Below are 26423 nucleotides of genomic sequence, written 5' to 3' on the forward strand. Positions count from 1 at the left end.
CGCCGCCCGGGTGGGGGCGGGGCGCGTAGGACGCAAATCTGGGGGCGGGGCCTCCGCAGTGCGCTCAGGCGCTGCTGCGGCCACCTCTGCGAGGTCCTAGGCGGCGGCGCGGCGGAGGGGCAGCCGTCCTGAGGGAAGATGGCGGCGCCCTGGTGGCGAGCCGCGCTGTATGGAAGCCGGAGGTGGCGGGGCTTCAGCACCTCGGGTGAGGGCGGGGGGGGCCCTTGGAGGTCCCCGTATGGCCCGGACCCCGGGACTCGACCCAGGGTCCGCCCGGGGCCTCACGTCCTGCTGTCTGCCCGCAGCCGCCCTGGGCCGCCGGACCGCCCCTCTGGGGCCGATGCCCAACGAGGACATCGATGTGAGCAATTTGGAGCGGCTGGAGAAATACCGCAGCTTCCACCGCTACCGGCGCCGGGCGGAGCAGGAGGCGCGGGCCCCCCACTGGTGGCGGACCTACCGGGAGCATTTCGGGGAGGAGTCAGGTGCGGGGCGACCGGGGCGGGCGCTGTGGGCGGCGGCCTCGCGACGCGGGGGCGGGGGCGGGGGCGGGGGCGGGGGGGGGGGCGCCGGCGCCCACGTGCGCGCCCTGGGCTCTTTAGCCCCACCAGGGATTTTCACACCTTTTTGGTTCTTCTACTTGGAAGACTCCCTTCCCCCGCTGTTCCAGCCTATCTATACTCCTAAAACCCCTTCCAGACGTCTCCCCACTCCCCTACCCCCACTCCGTGTTAGAAGGTCCCTCGAATACCGTGTGTAGCCCTGGCCACACCCTGTCCTGACTCACTTTTCACCGGCCCCCTCCCCACATTGGATCCTTAAGGACGGGGGTCTTGCCTGTCTGGACCGCCGTTTGACCCTTGCCCCCACGTAGTGCTTGGCGCGTAGGTGTGCAGTTCTTTCCTGAATGAACTTGAAAGCTCTGGGCAGAGGGACTCGGGGATCCTGCCCTTGAGCGACCTATTTCTAAGTACATCCTTCTGGAAAGCATTTACGGAGGCAGTTTTATGATCGTGGAGGACACAGGCAGGGAATCCACATATCCTGATTTAAACCTAAGTCCGCATCTTAGGAGTTGAAGCTGGCAGGCCAGGTCCAGGCACCTAGGCAAGGATCCCTGATGCACAGAGGGATAAAAATCAAACTCGAGCCAGCAGAAGATGAAAGCAGAGTTTTTTGAAAGTATAGAAAGAAAGAAAAAAGAATAGAAAGAGTGCAGGTACGGACAGAGTGTCTGGGAGATTCAGAAAGGAAAGGAGGGAGTCTCCTCTTTGCTTGGGGCCTGAAGGTATTTACTGAGGATTGCGGTCCAGTGCACATGTCTTCAGCCATCCAGGAACGAGTTAGAACAAAGGTGAGGGCCCAAATGTTATTCCTTGGAGCCAAAGGATCTTGGCGTTGAGATGTCTAGAGCTGGTGGTCTGGAACACATATAGGGTGGCTTCATCTAGGTCATTCTCACCCGCTTCTTCCCTAGATGCTCTGTATTCTAAAGAAGTCATCAATTCTTTGTTACTTACAAGGGATATTAAGAGGCATCTGTAAGTTGGGGGTGTGGGCCCTAGCAAAAAATAGTTAACAGAAAGGGGTGTGTGACTGGCTTAGTTGTTAGAACATGCAACTCTTTTTTTTTTTTTTTTAAGATTTTTATTTATTCATTCATGAGAGACAGAGAGAGAGAGGCTGAGACATAGGCAGAGGGAGAAGCAGGCTCCATGCAGGGAGCCCGACGTGGGACTCGATCCCGGGTGTTCAGGATCACGCCCTGGGCCAAAGGCAGGCACTAAACCGCTGAGCCACCCAGGGATCCCCAGAACATGCAACTTGGGATCTGGGTCAGGGTTATGATTTCAAGCTCCATGTTGGGCATAGAGTTTATTTAAAAACACACACACAGCAGGAAAAGGAGCAAAAAGCAAAGTCCTCCAGTTTCCCTCAGAGTGACTTCCCTAAGCTTCAGTTTCCTCAGTGTAAATTAAAATAATTGTGTCTGTGTCAAAAAATTGTTGTTTTAAAGATTGCAGTCCATTGGATTTTTTTAGGCAAATCCCATCTCTGATGAAGGTTCCGCACACCTTACTTAGTATTACTGTCTGATGTAAATGGAACAAGATATCGGATCGAAAGTCTTCTTGGGCCTTGATACTCAAAGTGTGTTGTGAGACTGGCAGCACAGGCATTACCTAGGAGCTTGTTAGGAATGCAGAATTTCAGGCCCCACACTGACCTGCTGATTCAGAATCTGAATTTTAACAAATTTCCCAGGTGACTTACATGGTGTGTCCATTAAAGTATGAGAAGTGCCTCTTTAAGTCTTTCTAGCTTCAGCTATGTCCCATGACCTAGACATTGTGGCCTGGTTTAGGGATCAGAAAATGCAATCTCCAGTCGAATCCAATTTGCTTAGCAACTGTGAAGCAGACTGCATAGTATGATCTAGTTTTGTGAATTGAAGGGTAGGCTTTACCAGCAGCAGAGCTTGGGCAAGTGCAAGGACTAAGTAGGGACAGGCAGCTGAGACTTGATCCCACTTTCTCCCAACATAATTTTCCTCCCCAGATCCCAAAGATAAGGTTGACATTGGGCTGCCCCCACCCAAGGTCTGCCGGACCCAACAGCTGCTGGAGCGGAAACGGGTCCTTCGGGAGCTGCGGGCCAACTCAGAGGAGGAACGCACTGCCCGCCTCGGCACAGGTAAGCCCTCCCAGGGCAGAGGCCCCCCCCTGCTGTGTCCCTGCCCCACCCCAGCATCCTAACGGGCATCATTCCTTACCAGCACGCATCCCGATGGAGGCTGTGCGGGCCGAGTGGGAAAAGACCTGTGGCCCCTACCACAAGCAGCGTCTGGCTGAATACTACGGCCTCTATCGAGATCTGTTCCGTGGTGCCACCTTCGTGCCCCGAGTCCCCCTGCATGTGGCCTATGCTGTGGGTGAGGATGACTTGATGCCCGTGTACCACGGCAATGAGGTCACTCCAGCAGAGGTAACTGCTTACGCGAGCCCCTCCCTGCACTGTGTATACGGACATATCCCACCACAGGACCACAGACAACTCCTTGAAACACTCACAGAGGAGGTTTTTATGGTGGTTAAGGGCACAAGCCTGGCATCCATGTAGGCTCGTTTGGAGTTTTGTTCTTCTCTGTCTTCTCTCCCTTTGGATTTCCTGCTAAACTCTACCATGATAATTAGGAAGGAATATGAGAGGAAGGGAAAAGAAGCTCCATCTTGGCACACTCCTGCCACTACCCCATTGTAATCAGAGTGCCCTCCTAGCCCCTGTCCATTGATGTGAGGGCCACCTCATGGTTCAGATAGAGAGCTGGCTAGGCAACTCTGCAGGGATCTTTCTATAAGCTTCTTTTTGCTGACCTGCCCCTCAAAGGACTGTCAGGGACATTTGGATCAGGGTGAGTTCTCCCTTCTCCAAAGCTCCCTCAGACTCCTGTCCTCCAGAAAGAAGGCCTATTCCCAGCAGCTTGTCTGTCCCTGATGGGAGTGACACCTTTCATGTTGTTTCCCCACCAGGCTGCCCAGGCCCCGGAGGTGACCTATGAGGCAGACAAGGGCTCCAATTGGACACTGCTGCTCACCAACTTGGGTAGGTACCTAGGGCTCACCAGGCCTCCTACCTCCCTCACCTCCCAGGAGCCAGGGGTTGAGCCAGGCTGGAAGGGCAGCAGGGCCCGGCAGTTACTAGGGTCTGTTTGTGTGCAGATGGACACTTGCTGGAGCCAGATGCTGAATACGTCCACTGGCTGGTGTAAGTACCTGGGATGGGGGAAGAGGTCAGAGGCATGTGAGGAGGCCTTGGGGGCAGCCCTGGTGGTCCAGCGGTTTAGCGCCGCCTTCAGCCCAGGGTGTGATCCTCGAGACCCGGGATTGAGTACCATGTCGGGCTCCCTGCATGAAGCCTGCTTCTCCCTCTGCCTGTGTCTCTGTACCTCTCTCTCTCTCTCTCTCTCTGTCATGAATAAATAAATAAAATCTTTAAAAAAAAGTAAAAGGAGGCCTTGGTATCCTGGAGAGGGCTGCACCAGAATTTCAGTCTCGGCTCCACTGTGGATTAACTATGGAACTTTTGATTAACTTCCCACCCCAGGTGGCAGCCCCTCACCTCTGCTTCCTGATGCTGTCAAGAGGCCTGTGATCCACTGGCTGAAGACAGGTCTGGAAGAAAAACCAGGCAGTAGGCTTTAGCTGTTCCCACAGGCCTCTTGGTCTCTGGGAATTCATTTCCTAATCTATAAAACTAGGGTGATTAAAAAAAAAAAAAAAAAAACTAGGGTGATGCCACCCCATGCGTTAGCCACCCTGAGGGGGCTCTATGACAGTATAGATAGGAAAAGGACGGTGGAGGCCTCTAACAGCTGGGACTGCCCATGCTGGGCTACTTTTGTTTTCTCTGTGGCCTTTGGCTCTGGAGCCAGGGGGCAGAGGTCAGGCAGCTAACCCTAGCTTTAGAACTTCTAGGTAATTGGAGCCAGTGACTGGGAGGTTGGTTTCCATCATTTTCAGTCAACTGCAGTTAGCAATCTGTGCAGCAGGACCCCCACAGAGAGTTCTATCTAAGGCAGGTACAGTGGCCATCGTAGTGTCGGGATTGGCAAACACTCCTTGACAGACCCCAGAACCTTCAGTAAAGAGAGATGCAGCCCAAGTGGTATGGCTTTGTAGCCTGAATAGCTGTGGTGACCCCACCAGCTCCCCGTGGCCTGGTAAACAGGGTGCTAGACCTTACTCTCTTCCTGACCATTTCTAGGACCCCCATTGTCAGCCTCTGAGGCCCTACTGTTCCCTTCATAAGTTTGTAGTCTATCCAAGGGTTCACAGAGCCATGCCTCCTGCTTGACTATTGAATGAAGATCATTTTAGGGTTTGTCCTCCCAGGGAGTGGTATCAATATCTAGGGAAAATGTGGATGGGAATGTTTCTGCTGCCACCTTCCTTGAGTGATAATTCATGAACACTTTTCCTCCCACCAGAACCAATATCCCAGGCAACAGTGTGGCTGAAGGACAGGAGACTTGTCCCTACATGCCCCCTTTCCCTGCCCGAGGTTCCGGCTTCCACCGCTTTGCCTTCCTGCTCTTTAAGCAGGATAAGCCAATTGACTTCTCTGAGGACACCCGGCCCTCACCCTGGTAATATATGCCCCCTCAACCTTGTAGCCCCCCATACACATTCCCTCTGCCCTCTCAGGCCACCTCCCCAGGAATGGTCTGTCGTGCTCAGTTCTCCTGTCTCTTAACTTCAGCTTGAGACGGGCAGAGGGAGTTATGCTAGGCAGATCCTAAGGGGCTTCTCAGGATTGCCTATGGGGCTGGAGGAGGGGTGTGGGGCTCTGATGTCTCATTCATTGCTCTTAAAACTTCCTCATCTTATAGCTACCAGCTGGCCCAGCGGACCTTCCACACTTTTGATTTCTACAAGAAGCACCAGGAAGCCATGACACCAGCTGGGCTGGCCTTTTTCCAGTGTCGCTGGGATGATTCAGTGACCCACATCTTCCACCAGCTTCTGGGTAAGGCCAGAGTGGGCTGGGGGACAGGGCAGGGGCGGCTGGCCTGAGCTCACAGAACTCTCCTGACACCTGCCAGGGAGAAGTGCCCCTGGGAGGCATGCCATTCCTTGGGTGGGTGGCTGGGCAGTCGCGGGCCAGCAGCAGTTCACACCCATACCCCCTCTTCCTACAGACATGCAGGAGCCCGTGTTTGAGTTTGTGCGGCCACCCTCTTACCACCCCAAACAGAAGCGCTTCCCCCACCGGCAGCCCCTGCGCTACCTGGACCGGTATAGGGACAGTCACGAACCCACCTACGGCATCTACTGAGTGGCCAGAGTGCCACCCACCTCAAAGTGGACTGAGCCTCTCAGGCCCCACCAGCAGGAACAATAAAGACCACTCTACTGGGCCACGCTCTGGGCTCTAGCCCCTGCCTGAGGCAGCCCCTTTGTGGCCTTCTCAGGCCCAGGCTTTGGAAATGAAGAGAGCTCTCTGAGGATAGTGGCAGGGATGGGACATGTGAATAAAGATGATTTTTTTCAAAAAAAAAAAAAAAAGATGATTTTTTTTCTGTAGCTGGTCTGGGTCAGTGTTCTGGAAATGCTCCAACCCCACGATGAATCTGTAATGCTTCATGGATGGAAAGAGCCCTGCCTCCCACCTATAGAGGCAATATTCTGCCTCTAGAGAATATTGAGCCCTGGGATCAAATGGATGGAGATGGATACAGAAGAAAGGCAGTGGGGCTTGGGTGCTCCCATATGTCTCTAGAAAGAGCTTTGCCACCCATGAGCATTGGCCCCTTACTGGGAATTCACAGCATGGTGGCAGGCTCCTGGCATCTGGCTGGGATGCTTTGAATGAGAAGCAGGTCTCAGACCTCTGGGCACACCTCTCCTTGGGGCCCAGAAATCCCCTGCACCCTTGCTGGATCCTAGGAGTATGATTTCTCCTCTACCTAACCAGTCAAAAGGAGACCTTCCTTTCCCATAAAGAGGAGCTTCCCATACTACAACACAGAAGACTGAATGCTGCATTGCAGTGAGAGGGCACTCTGCCTCAAAATTAGGACAGGTTGGTTAGGAAAATTAGCCCTCCATCTGCTCAGTCCGATGCAGCACACTGCCCCAGGGCAGGTGCCGCGAGGATACCGGGCTTCCAGAAGAGCTCCCGCCTACAAACAAGGAACTCCCCAGCAGGGGGCCCACGCGGAGAAGATTCCAAGAACAGCTGAATGTCACTTTGGGCTTTCAGTAAAGGGGGGTATGAAAACCGTTGATCGGTCTCTGTGTTGGTGACCAGAACACAGTTTACTTTTTTTTTAATATGTACTTTTTCTAGTTTTTATTTTTTTTAAGATTTTATTTATTTATTCATGAGAGAGGCAGAGACATAGGCAGAGGGAGAAGCAAGGCTCCATGCAGGAAGCCTGATGTGGGACTTGATCCGGGAACTCCAGGATCGCGCCCTAAGCCAAAGGCAGACGCTTAATTGCTGAGCCACCCGGGCGTCCCTGAACACAGCTTACTTTAAAAGAACCAAAATTTGGTAGCCTACAGAAAGGAGACACTCCAATCTGGCAAATGCCTGAAACAGCTCAAGGAAAAGGGCAGCGGAGAACCTCGGGTCCGGAGCGTATAGGGAACATGAGCTCTGTGCTCAGTGCTCTTACTGACAGGCGCAAACCCTGGGAAGGAGCTCCTGTTGTCCAGGTTACGGATGAGGGGCCCAGAAGGGGTTCTGTGGGGTCCTTCAGCCAGGAGGTTCCCAAAGGTTCCCGTCCCTGGAGGTGGAGGCCGCACCCCTGCACGGGAGCTGCTTAATGAGGGTTTCGAGAAGCGGGATGGAGCTCCCAGAGCCGGGCCACCAAGACTACCCGGACCTCAAACCCCATCCTGGGGTGGCATGAGACGGCTCAGAGCCTGGGCAGAGGGGAGCAAGCACGCGCGGCAAGGGCCTAGGCGCGGGTGGGGGAGAGGCAACAGCTGCTCTCCTCCGCTAGGCGGGCCCACGCTGCCCCCCGTCACCCCGACGCCTCGTGCCCCCGCCCCCTCCCGCAGGCCCCGCCCCCGCGCCGTGCTCCGCACCGCCCACCTTCGGAGGCCCCGCGCCATGCCCCGCGCCGCCCACCTTCGGAGGCCCCGCCCCCGTCCCCGCCCCCTCCCGCAGGCCCCGCCCCCGCGCCGTGCCCCGCCCCGCCCACCTTCGGAGGCCCCGCCCCGCGCGCCCTGAGGCGCCGCTGCCGCCATGGCCGCGCACGGGCTAGAGGACAAGCTGACCTGCTCCATCTGCCTGGGGCTCTTCCAGGAGCCGGTGACGCTGCCCTGCGGCCACAACTTCTGCAGGGCTTGCATCCGGGACTGGGGGGGCCGCTGCGACAAGGCGTGCCCCGAGTGCCGGGAGCCCTTCCCCGACGTGGCCGAGCTGCGCCGAAATGTGGCGCTCAGCGCCGTGCTCGAGGTGATGCGCGCCCGGCCCGCCCCGGCCCCCGGCTCCGACCCTGCCGCGACCCCCGGCGCCGCCCCGGCCCCTGGCCCCGGCCCGGGCGCGCGCTGCCCCCGACATGGGCGGCCACTCGACCTCTTCTGTCGCACCGAGGGTCTCTGCGTTTGCAGCGCGTGCACCGTGAACGAGTGTCGCCTCCACGAGCGGGCGCTGCTGGACGTCGAGCGTCGGGAGCGCGAGGTGACACCGGGGTGCCCCGCCCTGTCTCTCGGCGCCTGGGCTGGGGCGGGCTGCTTAAGCAGGAGAAGGCTTTGGGACGTTTGTTGTATTCCCGAGTAAAAGGACAAAACAGGTGCTTGGAGTAGAGATTTCGGAGCTGGTGACAGGCCCAAGGTGAGACCCCAGGCCTGAGTGGCTGAAATGGAGTGAAGGTTCTGCGAGTGAGGAGGTCAGGGAGTCCGGAGCCAACGTTGGAGGATACCATCGTGGCTTCAGAAGTCAGAGACTGAGGATGAGTTGTTAGTGCTGAGGCTGAGCATGAAAGTGCAGTGCCGGCCAGCAGGTGACAGGAGCAGGAGGGAGGGAGTGGCAGGTGGCACAGGCAGATGGCACGTGCACACCGAAGGAGCTCGTGTTCCCCTAGAGCGAGGTGAAGTTCTATGGGGTGTGAGAGGACCCCTGGCCATCCTGGGGGACAGTCAGATGGAACCAGCAGAGCGCGCCCCTGCCCCACTTCCTGGGTGTGGCACGTTGTACAACGCTGAGGCCTTGGGTCCTGGGCAAAGACACAGGAATTGGGCTTTGGAAGATCTGATGCCTTTGGCCAGATTGTCAGTTTCTCTGTCTTGTTTTCTCATCTATAAAGTGGGGATCACAATGGCCCTTGATCTCCTTGTCAAGTACAGCTGGAAGAAGCAGAAGCAAGGCAGGCTCTTGATCAGGGGCAGGGAATGATGCTTTGCCCTGCTCCCATGAAAGCACAACATTGTGACCCTCACGGGTACCAGAGGAGTCACAAATATGGGTGCCCTCTTCTACCCCATGCCCAGAGCTGGGGCTGAGACCTGACTGGGTACTTGAAAGAACCCACCCATGCAGACACACGTACTACAATGCCCGCTGGTCAAATAGCTTTGGTGCTTTGAGTTGTTGCCCCTTCCCTGCAAGGCTGCCTAAGCCAGAAGTACTGCTTCCACCGTTTATTGGCTGGGGGTAGTATGGGGTGGGTTGTTTTGTTTGTTTGTTTTTTAAGATTTTTTTTAAATTTTATTTATTCATGACAGAGAGAGAGAGAGAGACAGAGACAGGCAGAGGGAGAAGCAGGCTCTGTGCAGGGAGCCCGATGCGGGACTCGATCCCGGGTCTCCAGGATCACACCCCGGGCTGAAGGTGGCGCTAAACTACTTGGCCACCCGGGCTGCCCTGGGGTGGGTTTATAGCCCAGAGTTGGTGGGTGCTGTGCCCCAGGTTGCTCAGCCTGCAAGATGAACTGGACGTCAGGTTTAAAGCCCCAGGCCTCTGCTCTGCCTGTGTACCGCCCTGCTTCAAGTTGGGAATGGGCTTTGTCTGGGTCTCCCTAGGACTCTGACCCAGTTCACCCCGGGGCTCAGACCAAGGCCACTGTTCACTGGTTTTGCCTGGGGTGGCACAAGGAGGGGGATGTCCCACGTCTGCAGGTGTTTGTTGATGGAGGGGAGGACTTCACAGCCATTCCCAGTCCCCTCTTGTCACTTGTTCCCTGGTGGGCACCACAGGCCCAGCTGAGAGCCATGTTGGAGGTCACCCAGCAGCAGGCCACGCAGGCCGAGAGCCAGCTAGAGGAACTGCAGCGGCAAAGCAGCCAGATCCAGGTACAAGGCCTGTCTGTTTGACCCCCCACTACATCCTCATGCTGTGTCCTTCAGGCAGCCAGCAGTGGGTCCCTGGGACGCTGGGTAGGAGGTGTGAGCTGCCTTAAAAATGCCTCCTGGCAGCAGAGAGAGAGGGACTAAGCAGAGTTGGGAGGGAAGGTCACAGGGGCCCCTGCTCCCCACATCCCCACCCCTCAGTCCACGGGCAGCCTTGGCCCTGACCACCCGAGGCAACTCCATCACCCACTCAGAGCTCAGCCCATACCCTGGCCTCCGCCATCTCTGGCAAGTTCAGCTGCCTGCTCCAGGCCCTGGAGATGCGACGGGCCCTGGCCCTGGAGGACATCAAGGCGGCCAAGACACAGGCCCTAGCGCAGGCCCAGGATACAGAACAACAACTGCGGAGCCACCTGGAAGCCCTGTCTCGTTATGACCGCAGGGTCCGAGACGTCCTGGAACACTTGGATGACCGGACCTTCCTCCAGGTACCAGGCCCCAGGACAGCAGGTCGGGGGATGGCGTCCCGGCACCTCACCCAAAAGCTCACTGTGGCTGTCCCTGGGGCCCAGGAATCCCAGCTCCTGGCACCCCCGGGGCCTCTCAGGCCTCTGACTCCTCTGCGGTGGGACGGAGAGCAGCGGCTGGCCAGCCTGAAGGAGTCTCTGAGCCGGCTGTGTGGCCTCCTGCTAGATGAGGGGGGCCCCTGCAGGGCACCAGTGGAGGCCGCCAATTTGGGCCCCGTGGGTAAGGCTCACCCCGATCCCTCCCTACCCCTCTGGGCCCAGCCAGCCCTCCCATGGCCCACGGGAACAGGATCAGGACTCTGCCCCCATGAGCTCTGCTCCCCATCACTGCCCTAAGACTTCTTTGCCTCCTAGAGGCCCCAGGTCCCCTGGCACCAGTCCCAAGCCCAGTGTGTCCACTGAGGAGGAAACTCTGGCAGAGTAAGGAGACTGGCATGTTTGCGTGCGCATAGGCATGTGTGCATTGTGCGTTTGTGTGTCTACGTGTGCGTGTGAGCATTTGCGCAGGTCTGTGTGGCTGTGTGTGTACCTGGGGGCGCGGGGGGCGTGTGCTGGGACTGCCCTGCCCTTCCTGGGATCTGGCCTGCCCCCCCCCCCCCCCCCCCCGCACATCTGTCACAGGATGTAAGCCTCTTACACGTGGAGCCGATACGGGGGTAAGGAGATTCTGGGCATGAAAACCTGGGATCACTTATGCTTCTTCCACTTGTTATGAAGTTAGGTTATCTTGGGAAGCCTGTTTCTTCATCTTTGAAATGAGGTAAACGGAAGAGGTCCCCCTCGCAGGCTACCTGCTGTGGTGACATCCGGTGCTTGGTCTGCTTGCTGTACACCCATCAGATGTGTGGCTTGGCCCTGCTGGAGCTTCAGTTGCCATCTCTCCCTCTGGGGACAAGATGGTGGATGTGCACAGGTGTCCTCCCACTCACCTCCGTCCCTCTGTCCTGACAGATTATCGAAATCTGACCTTCGATCCAGACAGCGCCAATCGCCACCTCTACTTGTCTCGGCAGGACCAGCAGGTAAAGCACCGCCACAAGCCCCGGGACCTGGCCGGGCCAAGCAGCTTCGAGCTCTGGCAGGTGCAGTGTGCCCAGAGCTTCCAGAGCGGGCGACACTACTGGGAGGTGCGGGCATCTAACCACTCAGTGACCCTGGGCGTCGCCTATCCAGAACTGACGCGGCGCAAGCAGGGGCCCCACACAGACAACATTGGGCGTGGGCCAAGCTCCTGGGGACTCTGTGTTCAGGAGGACAGGGCGCAGGCTTGGCATAACGGGGAGGCCCAGCACCTCCCAGGAGTGTCAGGGCGGCTCCTGGGCATGGATTTGGACCTGGCCTCTGGCTGCCTCACCTTCTACAGCCTGGAACCCAAGGCCCAGCCTCTGCATACCTTCCATGCCATCTTCACCCAGCCCCTCTACCCTGTCTTCTGGCTCCTGGAGGGTAGGACCCTGACCCTGTGCCATCGGCCTCAGGCCAGGCTCCCTCCAGAGCTCCAGGAAGAGGCCTCGAGCCCAGCGGAGGAAGGCACAGGGTGAAGCTCTGGGCCAGGAACAGGTGCCACCGTGCTTGTATGCCCAAGAGCTGCCCAGCCCCTAGCTTGGGGGCCTGAGGCCACAGCTATAATGGGACCAGCTTTTGGCCACAAGATTGACTCAGGAGGAGGCCGGGCCACTTGGAAAGAGAGATTGGGAGGATGCCCCCAAAATGGAGTTCACTTTTTCCAACATTATGGAAGGGCACGGGGACTAGGAAGGGACTAAAACAAGGACCCTGCCTGAGGAGAGCGCACTTCTCGGCGCTGCCTGGGCCTCAGAGGTGGGTGCAGCGCCTGTGGGCTCCTGGGGCTGCAGGAGAGCTTGTGCAGTTGGGGCCTCACCCACGCTGCCATGCAAACACCCCGCAGCCGCTTGCCTCCCATGCAGGTGACGTAGATCATAGGCATTCGGCGGGAGGCGAGGGGGCCCAAAGCACAAGCAATTCTGGAAGAAACCTAGAGAAAAGTGATCTTTATCTCTTTCCTCCCTCTTTTTTTTTCTTAACAATTTGATACACCTTAGTCTCTTACACATCCTTGTGATTGCATTTTATAAACACTTGTGTTTTTCGCATTCTGTTATCTAGCATAGCCATTTCTCACGGTATTAATATTTTTTCCTGCACCACTGCAATATAAACAGTCTTTCCAAGGACTATTAGAATTTACTTCCCCACTACGGGCATCTTCCACTTTCCAAAAGTTCAAATTCTGCCACTTAGCTTTTATAAAAGACCTATATTGGTGTGGTTTCAAGTTTCTTCTGGTTCATGAAAAGAGGTACGATTGTAGGACTTTTGTAAAGCACAGTGGCAACGCCGCAAACTTTTGAAGAGCCAGGGATGCTCGTCCCAGTGTGCTGTTTTTGCTCATGAAAGATTTCATATCGAACATTCCAGTTGTTTTATTTGGGGCTGTAAAAATGTCACCACGATGCATATTTTTGAGCAGGAAGCTTTGGCCATATCCATGGCTACATATGTAGGCAGAATTCCCAGCGGAGTTCCTCAACCGAAAAAAAATGAGGGGCACCTGGGTGGTGCAGTTGGTTAAGCGTCTGACTCTTGGTTTCTGCTCAGGTCGTGATCTCAGGGTCATGAGGTGGAGCCCTATGGGCTCCATGCTCAGTGAGGGGTCTGCTTAAGACTCTCTTCCTCTCCCTCTGCCCCTACCCCCTTAAATAAATAAAATCTTTAAAAATAATAATGATGAGCACTTGAAGATTTTATTTTTATACAAATGGCCAAAATGAAGCAACCTTGAGTCAGACAGACTCTTCCCCACCCCACCCCCACCAGCCAGCTTAGCTGGACACAGCCTCAGCCCCTGTCACCCCTACCCAGGGTGTGGGGATTAAATGCAGTGATGAGTGCAGGTGCCAGAACAGTGCTGGCTTCCGTTGTTTTTGCTACTCAGGAGATGCTTTCCTGAAGATCCCTGGACAGGCATTTGTGTTTCTGGAACTGGTGCTGCTGAGACCTAAGGCAACTGTAATTTTGTTACTTAAAACATTCCACTTCTTGGGCAGCCCAAGTGGCTCAGCGGTTTAGCACCGCCTTCAGCCCAGCGTGTGATCCTGGAGACCTGGGATCGAGTCCCAGGTCAGGCTTCCTGCATGGAGCCTGTTTATCTCTCTGTGTCTCTCATGAATAAATAAATAAAATCTTTTAAAAAGATTCAACTTTAAAAAAAACATTCCACTTCTTGACCTGGGTGGTGGTTACAAGGATGTTGGCCTTATAACTATTTATGCTGTACATGTATGTTTTATATACTCAGGAATAATTATTTTACAATAAATTCTTTATTTTTTTATGTTTTCACAATAAATTTTTTAAAGGATGACACATGCAAAAACACATACTACAAAAAAATACAAAATATTTTTGTAGGGACACCTGAGTGTAGTGTCTGCCTTTGGCTCAAGGTGTGATCCTGGGATCCGGGATTGGGTCCCACATCAGGCTCCCTGCATGGAGCCTGTTTCACCCTCTGTCTGTGTCTCTGCTTCTCTGTGTGTCTCTCATGAATAAATAAATAAATAAATATTTTAAAATACAGATTTTTTTTTGTATTTGTGAAAAATATATCTCTTTCCCATATTGTAACCTGGTGCCAGCCCCCCACATTCAATCCTGCAGCTACCTCCCCAGCCTGTAGCTCCCTGTTCAAGGGTGGGGCCAGGCCTCTGACCAGTACACCCTGGGCAAAGAGCTTCTAAGAAGACTCCTAAGTTGGGGACTCTGCAAACATGGGTCAGGGGATGGGACCTGGTGCCAGATGGGAAGAACTGCTGGGCAGGTGGGTTGACAGTTGCTGAGAGACCCAGCAGGGGAGGAATCAGGATGGGGCTGGTCCAGCAGCTGGCATTGATGGCTGTCCTCATGTAGAGTCTAACCATCACCACCACAACCAATCTCCTGCCATCCCAAAGCCCCACACGTGTCCATGTCCCATTGGTTGTGCCCATGCTCTGAAAGGGGGAGAGAAAGGAAGAACAGCCCCCTTCTGCTTCTGTGGTGGGAAAGGTTTGGGGTCTTTATTCTATGATACTACCTTTTATCAGATTGTTAGTCCTTTCCGTATTCTTCTGTGGGAGTGTTCCTTATTGTGACCCTTCATGTTTATCTACATGTGATGAGATGCTACTGCCCTTTTTGTAGATTGTTTTTCAAGTAGGTGTGGGGCAACCCTTTGCAAATCTGTTGGAGAGCTGCTTCAAATGAAATGCCCCCGATCCACCTGACTCTGACAGAAGTCTGTCTCCTCTGTAGGAAAAACACACTGGGAAGAGGGAAAAAGAGCATGGACTTTGGGGTGTAACATTTGTAAGGGCAGGACACTAGATTAGTCTGTAGGTGTTTCCAGTATATCTGCCTCACCGCTCTAGTATCTGAGCTTCTCTGAGGCAGAATCAGGACGATGGACACACAGGCAGGATAAGGCAGGGCAGAGGGACAAGAGAGATGTTAAAAGATATGGGTCTTAGGTGTCCAGGGAGATGAGGGGGTTGGGTTGAAGGCTTGAGTTCCCCAGGCAGGAAGGGATGGAGGGAGCAGCATGGTGCTGTAGGTGTGGCTTCAAGTACCATGGGCCTGGAAGCTAGAAGACAGTGGAGTCAGGCTTCCTGAGGGCAAGGGATTCTCATTCGAGAATTCCATACCCAGCCAAACTGCCAGTTGGTGTTGGAGCCTGAAAAATTACTTTTGCGGGCATTTTCACATCCATCCTCAGGAATCCCCCAGAAGATGTGCTCTTCCAAAGTCAAGAAGTAAAGTCATTGAAGGTGAAGGAAGACCTGGGACCCAAGCAACAAGTAATCAACACAGAAGAGAAGTGAGAGAATTGAAGACTCCAGAAACTCCAGCATAAACATCCACACACGTGTTCAAGGCTTATGAGCACAGGGTTTACGGATGAGGAAGTAAATGCCAAAAGCAATAGTTAAGAGGGCAGCCTGGGTGGCTCAGTGGTTTAGCGCCAACTTCGGCCCAGGGCATGATCCTGGAGACCAGGGATTGAGTCCCACATCAGTCTCCCTGCATGGAGGCTGCTTCTCCCTCTGCCTGTGTCTCTGCCTCTCTCTCTCTCTCTCTCTCTCTCTCTCTCATGAATAAATAAATAAAATCTTTTAAAAAGAAAGAAATGGTTAAGAGTTGAAACTGGTGGTCGCGGGAGCTGGCCTCTGGAGTAGGTGGGACACATTAACTGCCAGCTCTGTTATAAACCTCATTAAATTGTTTACTTTGTAAACTCAATTATTTTGAAATGAATACAAATTAAAAAAAAAACTTTTAAGTAGGTCAAAATGAGGTGCCTGGCTGGTTTAGTCGGAAGAGCATTCAACTCTTGATCTTGGGGTCATGCATTAGCCCCACGTTTGGTGTAGAGGTTAGTAAAAAAAATAGATAAACCTAAAAAAATATATATCAGAACCATTCAGTGCTACTGTGGAACCTGGCTTGGATCCCATTTCAATTTCATAGATGTAAGCGAGGCTGGGAATGGCTTGCTCGTTACTCCCGTTTCTGGACTGCTTTTGCTTACTTTTGTTTCAGTTTTTTTTTTAAAGATTTTATTTATTTATTCATGAAAGACAGAGAGAGAGAGAGAGAGAGAGGCAGAGACACAGGCAGAGGGAGAGGGAGAAGCAGGCTCCATGCTGGGAGCCCGATGTGGGACTCGATCCCGGGACTCCAGGATCACGCCCTGAGCCGAAGGCAGGCGCTAAACCACTGAGCCACCCAGGTATCCCCACTTTTGTTTCAGTTTTGCCCTTCTTTTTTTACCCCTTTCAATGAATACTCCAGCCATGTAGACAAGTTCATATATGAGATTTAGCATTGGGATCCCTGGGTGGCGCAGCGGTTTGGCGCCTGCCTTTGGCCCAGGGCGCGATCCTGAAGACCCGGGATCGAATCCCACGTCAGGCTCCCGGTGCATGGAGCCTGCTTCTCCCTCTGCCTGTGTCTCTGCCTCTCTCTCTCTCTCTCTCTGTGTGTGACTATCATAAATAAAAAAAAATTTTAAAAAAGCACTAATCCCTTTAAAAAAAAAAAAAGAGAGAGATTTAGTATTATTCTCAGGTCACACTTTTCTGGGTTAAAGTCTCCCCCCTCCGCAGGATGAGCTGTGTGACCTCTGGCAAAATGCACAACCGGCTGGAATTCCATTTCCCATCCTTCATGACATAGTTCTTGCAGGGGCAGAGTGAGATACGGGTGTGAGCATATTCCTGCAGACGTCAAAAACACCCATTACCTTTCCCCCTCAGGAGCCAATTCATTTCAAAAAGAATTAACATGTCAGGCAACCTTAAAACTCCGATAATGGAAATGAAGTATTAAAACACCACTGTCTTGACAAATCACATCTCTGAGCTTTCCTAGGGAAGCGGCTCTTCCTGAGCATGCACCCTGGGGTGCTCTGGGGTGGGAGCAGAAGGTCGGCCGGCACCTATGAACACTCCCCAACCCAAGTGGCACCCCTCACCCCTCCAGAACCAGGCTGGTCTGCGGTCTCCGCAAGCCCAGGCAGCCTGGCGTGCAGCCGGGCAGCAGGGTGGTGCTGATGTCTGAGCCTCCAAACTGTTCCTGGGTCTTGGCAAACAAGGGACAGTCATGATCAAGAAGTGATCCCTGTGGAAACCAACGTATGGAACTCATTACCCGTCTTCCTGCCAAACTGGGCACACCCAGGCCGGTTCCCCCTGCTACTCCTCTGCTGCAAGATCTGTTCCCGCCTTAGTTTCTGCACGCCTGAGTCCTAGCAACCCATGAAAGCCCAGCTCAGATGCCACCTCCTCCACACAGGCCTCCATGATCCGCCCCCTTTCCCGTGAGTCCCCCAGGATTGGACCCCTCATTTAATATTACACAGACCTTAGTTTTCTTCCCTCCTTCCAGGAAAGACATAAGAAAGCTCTGCATAGCATCTTTCTAAATTAAACAGTTTTTTAAAGATTTTATGTATTTATTCATGAGAGACCCAGAGAGAGAGGCAGAGACATAGGCAGAGGGAGAAGGAGGCTCCCAGCGGGGAGCCTGATGTGGGACTCCATCCCAGGACCTGATCCAAAGGCAGACGCTCAACTACTGAGCCACCCAGGTGCCCCTAAATTAGACATTCTTAAGCTGGGGGTCTTGATGAGAAAATTCTCTGTATTTTCACTGTTCTCTAAACTGAAATTTAGCATTTCTTTCTATTACAAATGGAGAGAACACACTACGGAGGAGTTAGCAATTCTGTGACTTGTCACCAACAGAAATTACAGATATTTTCATAGCACATTATGTGGCGACAGAGTAACTCAAATATCACTTATGTTTATCACTATTTCAAAAATACATTATTAGCCTCCATCAGTATTTGTTATTTATTGGGTTAAAGAAATACATATGGGGCATCTAGATGGCTCAGTCAATTAAGCATCTGTCTCCGGCTCAGGTCATGATCCCAGGGTCCTGGGATCAAGCCCCATGTTGTCTGGCTCCCTGCTCATCAGCGAGCCTGCTTCTCCTTCTCCCTCTGCCTGCAGCTCCCCCTGCTTGTGCTCTCTGTCTCTCTCTCTCTCTCTCTCTGTGTCAAATAAATACATACCGTCTTTTAATTTTTTTCAAAAAAAGAAATACAACTCTATCACAAATTTATTTTCTTAATATTTTGTACCTGTATTTCAGTATAATCAGTCTCCATGGAATCTTATGCATTTTGTTTTGTACATTTAAAAGCATAACTTTGGAAAAGTCTGCACCAGGCTTTAAGAGGAGCTCCGGTGTGATGAGAAAGGTTAAGCCCCACTTATGGATGGAACACCCCTCCTCACTCTTTTATTCCTTCCTCTTTGGACTCTTGCCAGCAGGAGGTCTGGGGGGGGACCATTTTTTTTTTTGGGACCATTTTTTTAAGGAACTTTTAATTTTAGAATAATTGTAAATCTACAAAAAATTTGCAAAGATAACTCAGAGTTCCCAGGTACCTCCCTCCTAACTTCTTCTTTTGTTAACATCTTACATAATTATGGTGCATTTGTCACAATTAAGAGCCAGTATTGATACATTACATTAACTACAGTCCATAATTTATTCAAATCTCCCTACTAGTTTTTCCTTAATGTCTTTTCTGTCTCAGAAATGCATCCAGAACACATATAACATTACTCATCATATCTACTGAGGCTCTTCATGGCTGGGACAGTTTCTCAGACTTGACCCCCTACTATTTGTGTGTGTGGGGGGGCATTTTTTTGAAGGTTTTGAGGAGTATTGGCCAGGTATTTTGTAGACTGTCCCTCCACTGGGATTTGTGTGATGTTTTAATCATGATTAGACTGGGCTATGGGTTTTGGAGAGGAAGACCATCCTATACAGGGTGCTTAGTGTCAACATGACTTATCACTATTGACAGTGACCTTGATCACCTGGCTGAGGTCCTGCTTGCCAGGCTTCACCACTATAAAGTGATTCTTTTTTTTTCTTTAAGATTTTATTTATTTATTCATGAGAGACACACAGAGAGAGGCAGAGGGAGAAGCAGGCTCCCCGCCCAGAGCCCAATGTGGGACTCAATCCTGGCACACAACACTCAACTGCTGAGCCACCCAGGCATCCCTATAAAGTGATTCTTTAGCTCCCTTTGGAAGAAAGTCACTGTGCACAGCCCACGTTTAAGAAGTAGGAAACTAGGCCATCTTGGAGTATGTATAACAGTTATTTTGAATTCTTCTGAATGGGAGATTCGCCTGTGCTCCTCTGTTTATTTACCCAGTCATTTATTTACATCAGTATGCACTCACGGGTGTTTATTTTATACTTTGGGTTATAAGCCAATACTACTTTATTTTGTTGCCATTTTTTTTTAAAACAACATTATTAAGTGCATGGCTGGACAAGCCTTAAATGCCTCCGCTGGGGGAGCCCATACCTCAAGCCCCAGGCACAAGTGCCTGCGCCCCAGGGTCCTGGAGGGAAACTGAATTATCTCAGACAAGGGACTGGGAGGGTGACATCGACTTCCCGTTTCAAGTTTAGAAAAGCCCGAGTTCCCCACAGGGGTAAATAGAGTCGCTAAGGGGCAAAAACAAGCGCACATCAGCGGTTCATTTTCAACAGCTCAGGAACTTTGCTAACAAGGGCGGCGGGGGGCAGCCCCGGTGGCTCAGCGGTTTAGCGCCGCCTTCAGCCCGGGGTGTGATCCTGGAGACCCGGGACCTGGAGACCTGGAGACCTGCTTCTCCCTCTGCTTGTGTCTCTGACTCTCTCTCTCTCTCTGTGTCTCTATGAATAAATAAATAAAATATTAAAAAAAAAAAAAAACAAGGGCGGCGGGGAGGTCTGGAGCCCGGGGCGGCCTTGAGGGGAGATGAGGGGTGCCGGAGGGGTGCACTCCCCCCCACCCCGGCTCCCTCCCAGTGTGCCGCCCTCCCCTTGGACCGGGAGGCACGGTCGTCCAGGGGCCCCTGGGGGTCACACGGGGCCGGGGCCGCGCGCGCAGCCTGGGCTGGGGCCGGTGTCCCGGGCCCCGGGGGCGGGCCGAGCGGGGGACGGAAGGGGGCTGGACCCTTGGCCCGGGTCCCGGGGGCGGGGCCGCAGCGCGCGGGTCGGGGCCCTCCCTGGGCGGGAGCAGAGCAGGCGGCGCCCGGGCGGCCGCGGAGCTATGGACGGCAGCGGGCCCTTCGGCTGCCCCATCTGCCTGGAGCCGCTCCGGGAGCCGGTGACGCTGCCCTGCGGCCACAACTTCTGCCTGGCCTGCCTGGGCGCGCTCTGGCCGCACCGCGGCGCGGGTGGCACCGGCGGGCCCGGAGGCGCGGCCCGCTGCCCGCTGTGCCAGGAGCCCTTCCCCGACGGCCTGCAGCTCCGCAAGAACCACACGCTGTCCGAGCTGCTGCAGCTCCGCCAGGGCTCGGGCTCCGCGCCCGGGCCCGGCCCGGCCCCGGCCCCGGCCCCGGCCCCAGCCCCGGCCCCGGCCCCGGCCCCGGAGCCCACGCCGCCCAGCGCGCCGCCCAGCGCCCCGGAGCCCTCGGCTCCCTGCGCGCCCGAGCCCTGGCCCGGCGGCGAAGAGCCGGTGCGCTGCGACGCGTGCCCCGAGGGCGCCGCCCTGCCCGCCGCGCTGTCCTGCCTCTCCTGCCTCGCCTCCTTCTGCCCCGCGCACCTGGGCCCGCACGACCGCAGCCCCGCGCTGCGCGGACACCGCCTGGTGCCGCCGCTGCGCCGGCTGGAGGAGAGCCTGTGCCCGCGCCACCTGCGGCCGCTCGAGCGCTACTGCCGCGCCGAGCGCGTGTGCCTGTGCGAGGCCTGCGCCGCCCAGGAGCACCGGGGCCACGAACTCGTGCCGCTGGAGCAGGAGCGCGCGCTCCAGGAGGTGGGCGCAGGCAGCCGGGGCGGGGTGGGGGGTGCCAGGGCGGGCGAGGGCCGAGCGGGGGTGGGGGGAGCCATGGATCCAGCCCCCTGCCGTTCCCTGATAGGGCCCTAATGCTCGCTAACCTGGCCCTTTGGCGTCCTTTCCAATACTGACAATGTCACCCATCCATCCACTCGCTGTGGGACGTTCCGCTCGAGTTGGGAATGGGGGTTGGAGGAGCCCAGAGGGAACGCAAGAAGGACTGGAAGGGCAAGCAGGGGCCTGAAGCCCGGTCCAGCGACAGGGAGCAGTCAGGACCGCGGGGGTCCGGGCCCGCGGGGGTCCCCGCCTGCTGATTCTGGCCTCGCCGCTGCCTTGCGCTGGGCAGGCTTCTTGGCGGTCCCAGGTCGCATTTGGCCTGGGCAGAGGCATCGGGTTTAGATGGGTGTGGCAGGCGACAGGAGTGTGGCAGAGGGTGGACCTAGCATACAGACCGCTCTTGTCCAGCTGTTCCGGGGCCGTGGAGGGAGCATGTGCTCTCAGGCCGTCAACCACCTCCACCCCCAGTTTCCTTTGGCCTCCAGCCCGGTCTTGGCGCCTCTGGCCTTGGGATTTTCCGTCTCTCCTGCCTGGAGCAGTGACTCATAAGACCCAGGGGATTTGCCCGGAATCCCCATTTTTCAGGCCTGGAATGGGGATACAGACTCTTGGGGGACAGTGATCCCCGAGACAGCTGAATGCCCTCTGTGCAGCACCTACCCCACTCTCTCTGCCTCGTCCTCACTGAAGGAAGTTCTCCAGCGAGTTCAGCAACATTGAGGAGCAGGAATGGCCCTGTGCTTGCCCATTGGTCAGAGAGGCGAGGCACAGAGCCCACAAACCTGCCCAGCCTGTGCTCTCCCCAGACATTTGGGAATGGCACCCTCCTGGGCTCCAAGCACCTCTGGCATATTATGGGATGTCATGGCCACTCCCAGTCCCACCTGTGCACACATACCACTCCCGGGTCATCCCTCTTCTCCCCCTTGGTGAAGCCTGGTAGCCCAGAGTAGGGCTGTGGCCACTGCAGGCCCCATGCTGATTAAGAGTATCACCCACAGGCGGACCAATCCAAAGTCCTGAGTGCCGTGGAGGATCGCATGGATGAGCTGGGCGCTGGCATTGCACTGTCCCGGCGCACGGTGGCCCTCATCAAGGTCGGACCCCACGCTGACCCCGTCCCCGTGCAGTCCTGCAACAGGCTCCTGGCAATGAGCTTGTAGCATGCTATGGTCCTCTCCAAAGAGGCCTGTGCGCAGGGCACTGTCTGGTCCTGCTGAGCATGAGCGGCTCCTCTGACCTGGCACATAGATCCAGGACAGCCAGGGCTGGTCCCTCTGTCCCCGCAAGAGGGCAGGGTGGGAAGGATGGGGCCAGAATCACACTGCTCTTGCCCTCATCCTTGTCCCTTGTGTCGTCCCGAGCAGAGCGCAGCCTTGGCAGAGCGGGAGAAGGTGAGCCGACTGTTCACCGAGGCTGCGGCCATCCTGCAGGGCTTCCAGACAGAGGTGCTGGGCTTCATCGAGGAGGGGGAGGCCACCATGCTGGGCCGCTCCCAGGGTGACCTGCGGCGCCAGGAGGAACAGCGCAGTAGGCTGAGCCGGGCCCGCCACAACCTCAGTCAGGTCCCCGAGGCCGACTCGGTCAGCTTCCTGCAGGTAAGTACAGCTCTCCTGGGCCAGAGAGGGCACGGGAGGGGGTCAGGCAAGGAGTGGGGAGGGCTTGTGGGGCTGCCTGGGCTCCGGGGCTGTGCCATCGTCCCACAGGGCTCTCCCCGCAGCCCAAGGAGCTGGAACCAGCAACGCCTCACTAGTCATTTCTCTGGCACAGGAGCTCCTGGCATTGAGGCTGGCCCTGGAGGAGGGGTGCGGCCCTGGGCCCGGCCCCCCGAGGGAGCTCAGCTTCACAAAATCCTCCCAAGCCGTGCGGGCGGTTAGAGATGTGCTGGCAGCGGCCTGTGCCAGCCAGTGGGAGCAGCTGCGGGGGTTGGGCGGTGATGAAGACGAGTTGCAGAAGTTGGGCACAGAAGGTGGGTGCCCCCCAAGTGACTCACCCTTCCCCAGTCTCCCCACACAGGGCCCCAGGCCTGGCACCCGTTCAGGAGTGGAAGATGGAAACTGTGTGCCTGGCACAGGGTGGGCCCCAACTCCTACTGGCGAGCGAGGCCACCGATCCGGCCCCTGCGGCCACAGCCCGAAGGATCGGGGGGTCAAGGGAGCCCCTCCTGCCCTGCCCTTGAGTTTCAGAGGGGCTGAGCGGGGAGGGGGTGGAGCAGGGGCAGAACCCAAGGACCAGGCTTGCATGTGAGGACGGAGTCCCATATTTGGGTGTGTGCCTGTGCCCGGGTATTGGCCCGGAGGATGCAGAAGGAGAGGGATTTTGGTCACAGGCTCAGGGGAGAAGCACCTTGCATCCCTGCCCAGCCACAGGCAGCTGGAGAGAACCTCTCCCCTGTCTCTTCTGCAGCAGATGCCGAGTCCCAAGACCCCGATAGCACCAACAACGTGGAGAGTGAGGCTCCCAGGGATTACTTCCTCAAGTGTAAGTGGACGCCTGGGCTCTCCCCTCTGCCCGCACCAGGCCCTCCGAAGGCTGCTGGGCTGGGCCCTACTGCACAAAGGCTTGGATTTCCTCCCTCCCCTCCCACCCCATTCTTTCTCGGGGGAACTGGGTCAGCTCACTGGGTGCTCTCCAGGGGGGCTGAGTCGTGCTGGTCATGAAGGCAGGCGGGGGGGGGGGGGGGCCTGTGTTGAGGGAGGTGGTCATCTGGCGGAGAGGCTATCCCACCTGCCCCCAACCCTGAGCCCATGTCTCTCTCCTGTCCCCCGGAGCAGTCGCCTACATCGTGGACCTGGACAGCGACACGGCAGACAAGTACTTGCAGCTGTTTGGGACCAAAGGTGTAAAGAGGGTGCTGTGTCCCATCAACTACCCTGAGTCACCCACCCGCTTCACCCACTGCGAGCAGGTGCTGGGTGAGGGCGCCCTGGACCGGGGCACCTACTACTGGGAGGTAGAGATCATCGACGGCTGGGTCAGCGTGGGGGTCATGGCCGAAGACTTCTCCCCGCAAGAGCCCTATGATCGGGGCCGGCTGGGCCGCAACGCCCACTCCTGCTGCCTGCAGTGGAATGGACGGAGCTTCTCCGTCTGGTTCCACGGGCTCGAGGCGCCCCTGCCCCAGCCCTTCTCGCCCACCGTCGGGATCTGCCTAGAATATGCTGACCGAGCCCTGGCCTTCTACGCCGTGCGGGACGGCAAGATGAACCTGCTTCGGAGGTTGAAGGCCTCCAGGGCCCGCCGGAGCAGCACCCTGGCCTCCTCCATCGACCCCTTCCAGAGCCGCCTGGATGGCCATTTTGCAGGACTCTTCACTCGCAGGCTCAAGCCTGCTTTCTTCCTGGAGAGTGTGGACGCCCACCTGCAGATCGGGCCTCTCAAGAAGTCCTGCATATCTGTGCTGAAGAGGAGGTGATGCCGGAGGGCATGGGGCCTCCTGCAGTGTTTCTGCTCCTGGGAAGCTAGCTTCTCTTCACACCCTCATCTTGACCCCAGGGAACGGTACTGTGGAGTCCCCCACCTCCCCAGGCTTCTCATTCCTGGAGGCCTCCTGGGCCTTCCACCTCTCAAGGAGCGTCCCCCAGACCCCTTGAAATGCCCCTCAGACCCTGTCCCCCTGTAGGCCTTGTTTCTGGGAGAGAAAGCCAGAGCTGGGACAGATCCAGGCTACCCGGTCCCTCCTTTCCCAGGTTCCTGGGACAGTGCCTGGCACATAGTAGGTGCTGAATAAATATTTGTTGAATGAATGACTCCTTTTTCTATCCTTCTCTCCACCCATCAGGAATTCTCCTCTTTGGAGAGCTGATCTTGAAAGGCAGGAGGTCCCAGGATTCCTGGGGGGGAAAGTGGGGGATGGGGAGCCCTGACCCAGGAGGAGGGGCTGAAAAGAGCTGCCTGCCCTTTGGGGCAGCCCTTCTCCTGGTTCTGGGCAGGGGCTGCTAGAGGTGGCTTCTCCGGAGGGAGCCAAGCCTCCCCAGTCCTTCCGGCTGCTTGAGTGCTTTTTCGTGGCCCATTCCCATGAGCTATTTTCATCCTTGATGCCACAGCCTGGTTCTAGACCTGCCTTCTGGGGTTTGTGCCCAGGGCTAAATGCAGAGCACATACCCCCCAGGAGCAGGGAACCACTCCTGGGTGTGGGCAAGAAAGTTTGAGAGATGGGATGCCTGGGTGGCTCAGCGGTTAGGCGCCTGCCTTCGGCCCAGGGCGTGATCCTGGAGTCCTGGGATCGAGTCCCACATCGGGCTCCCTGAGTGGAGCCTGCTTCTCCCTCTGCCTATGTCTCTGCCTCTCTCTCTGTGTGTCTCTCATGAATAAATAAATAAAATCTAAAAAAGAAGAAGGAAAGTTTGAGAGCTACAGCTGCTTTCATACACACACACACACACACACACACACACACAACTTCTCAGTCGGGGCGGGCTGCGGCCCAGACGGCCCCAGGATGTGGCTGGAGGTGAGACTGCCTCCAATAAAGGGGTCTGTGTCCGCCCCAGAATCCCCCTCAGTGCCCCCACACTCAGCCTTGCAGCTGGAACACAGCTGTACTCTGGGGAGACCCGGGCTTGCACCCCAGTAGAGCCTTTGCTTTTCTCCCAGGAAGGCCCAGGGCCCCCCACTGCCCCACAGCCCTCAGCCCAACCCAGGATGCCCATCGCCCACAGGGAGGCCACACCAGGAGTGTGTTTCCAGGCCAGTCCCTCCTCCCTGGGTTCTCTGGGGCCCAGGTGCCCCCTAGAAAGGGTCCATGCCCGCCGGACTGGCACAGACAGAGGCTCCTCAGGCATGAGTCCAAGGTCAGACGGGACAATGGGTGAGTTATGCAGCCAGACAGCAAGGCCATACAAGTCCTGCCCTGGCTCAGCAGCTAAAAATAGCCCCTCCTTCGGAGCTCTGCTTTTGCCCAGTAGCCAGGATGTTGTTTTTCCGGGTGGGGCCTCTTTGCTCTTGGTGCTTTGTGTTTTCAACACGGTTTCCTTGGCAGCCAGGGTCCCCAGCTCACCAGAATGGGGAAAGCTGCTCCTGTCATCGGCAGAAACATGGACCAATGGGGGTTGCTAGAGCCCGCTCACCTGTTGCAAGCCTCCCACATTTCACAGAGCCCTTGCCACCACCACACCCCCTGCTCAGCTCTTTCTCCTCCAACTTGCACTTCCCACCCCACATGTTCCCTTTGCAAAGAACACTCGTTCACTCTCGGGGCCCTGACTCTGCAGGGCCCTGGCCTGTCCCGGAACATGAGCTAGACGGAGGGGCCACTGCATGGGACTGGTGCTGCCTGGGTGGAATTTGGGCCAACCCGCCAAGGCTGCAGCCAGCAGTCCCTGCCACTTGCAGGGTGATGCCCAGCTTCCAGAACTCATGGAACCTTATGCATCATCATGCCAAATCCCTGCACTGACAACTTTACTGCTCAGAGCAGGAGACTGGCTCGGCCAGGCTGCACAGCTAGCGAGGGGCTGTCTGGGCCCGACTCCAGGTTTCAGTGTTATCTCTAGTCTGGAGTGTCATCTGCAGCCCTGCACTTCCGCTGTGACTCTGGAATGATGCTGGAGTGGGAGGGAGCACGTGTGAGAGATGCTCTGAGAAGATCTCAAGCATCAAGAAGGTACACTGAGGCAG

The 26423-nt window shown here is 56.0% G+C and overlaps 3 protein-coding genes across 4 annotated transcripts; all 3 read left to right on the forward strand.

The window, feature by feature from the left end:
* The first annotated feature begins 45 nt into the window (after window positions 1-45).
* On the forward strand, window positions 46-6074 carry MRPL38 (mitochondrial ribosomal protein L38). The gene is made up of 9 exons (XM_025468029.3): window positions 46-205; window positions 306-485; window positions 2560-2694; window positions 2777-2985; window positions 3531-3603; window positions 3720-3765; window positions 4988-5146; window positions 5390-5526; window positions 5699-6074. The coding sequence occupies exons 1-9, from the start codon at window positions 139-141 to the stop codon at window positions 5833-5835; spliced, it is 1143 nt and encodes a 380-aa protein (XP_025323814.3). The 5' UTR covers window positions 46-138; the 3' UTR covers window positions 5836-6074.
* Window positions 6075-7726: 1652 nt separating this feature from the next.
* TRIM65 (tripartite motif containing 65) lies at window positions 7727-13911 on the forward strand. 2 transcript variants are annotated; one of them, XM_025468027.3, is made up of 6 exons: window positions 7727-8193; window positions 9708-9803; window positions 10055-10288; window positions 10373-10547; window positions 10682-10747; window positions 11279-13911. In XM_025468027.3, exons 1-6 carry the CDS (start codon window positions 7756-7758, stop codon window positions 11866-11868), a joined length of 1599 nt encoding a protein of 532 aa, XP_025323812.1. In that variant the 5' UTR covers window positions 7727-7755; the 3' UTR covers window positions 11869-13911. The 2 variants fall into 2 exon arrangements, with proteins under 2 accessions (XP_025323812.1, XP_025323813.1); XM_025468028.3 differs by lacking the exon at window positions 10682-10747.
* A 6080-nt stretch (window positions 13912-19991) lies between these two features.
* TRIM47 (tripartite motif containing 47) lies at window positions 19992-24550 on the forward strand. The gene is made up of 6 exons (XM_025468023.3): window positions 19992-20726; window positions 21806-21901; window positions 22172-22402; window positions 22575-22773; window positions 23211-23285; window positions 23579-24550. The coding sequence occupies exons 1-6, from the start codon at window positions 20022-20024 to the stop codon at window positions 24217-24219; spliced, it is 1947 nt and encodes a 648-aa protein (XP_025323808.3). The 5' UTR covers window positions 19992-20021; the 3' UTR covers window positions 24220-24550.
* Window positions 24551-26423: the final 1873 nt, after the last annotated feature.

This window comes from Canis lupus, chromosome 9, assembly GCF_003254725.2.
Source record: "Canis lupus dingo isolate Sandy chromosome 9, ASM325472v2, whole genome shotgun sequence".
In the NCBI taxonomy this organism is placed as follows: Eukaryota; Metazoa; Chordata; class Mammalia; order Carnivora; family Canidae; genus Canis; species Canis lupus.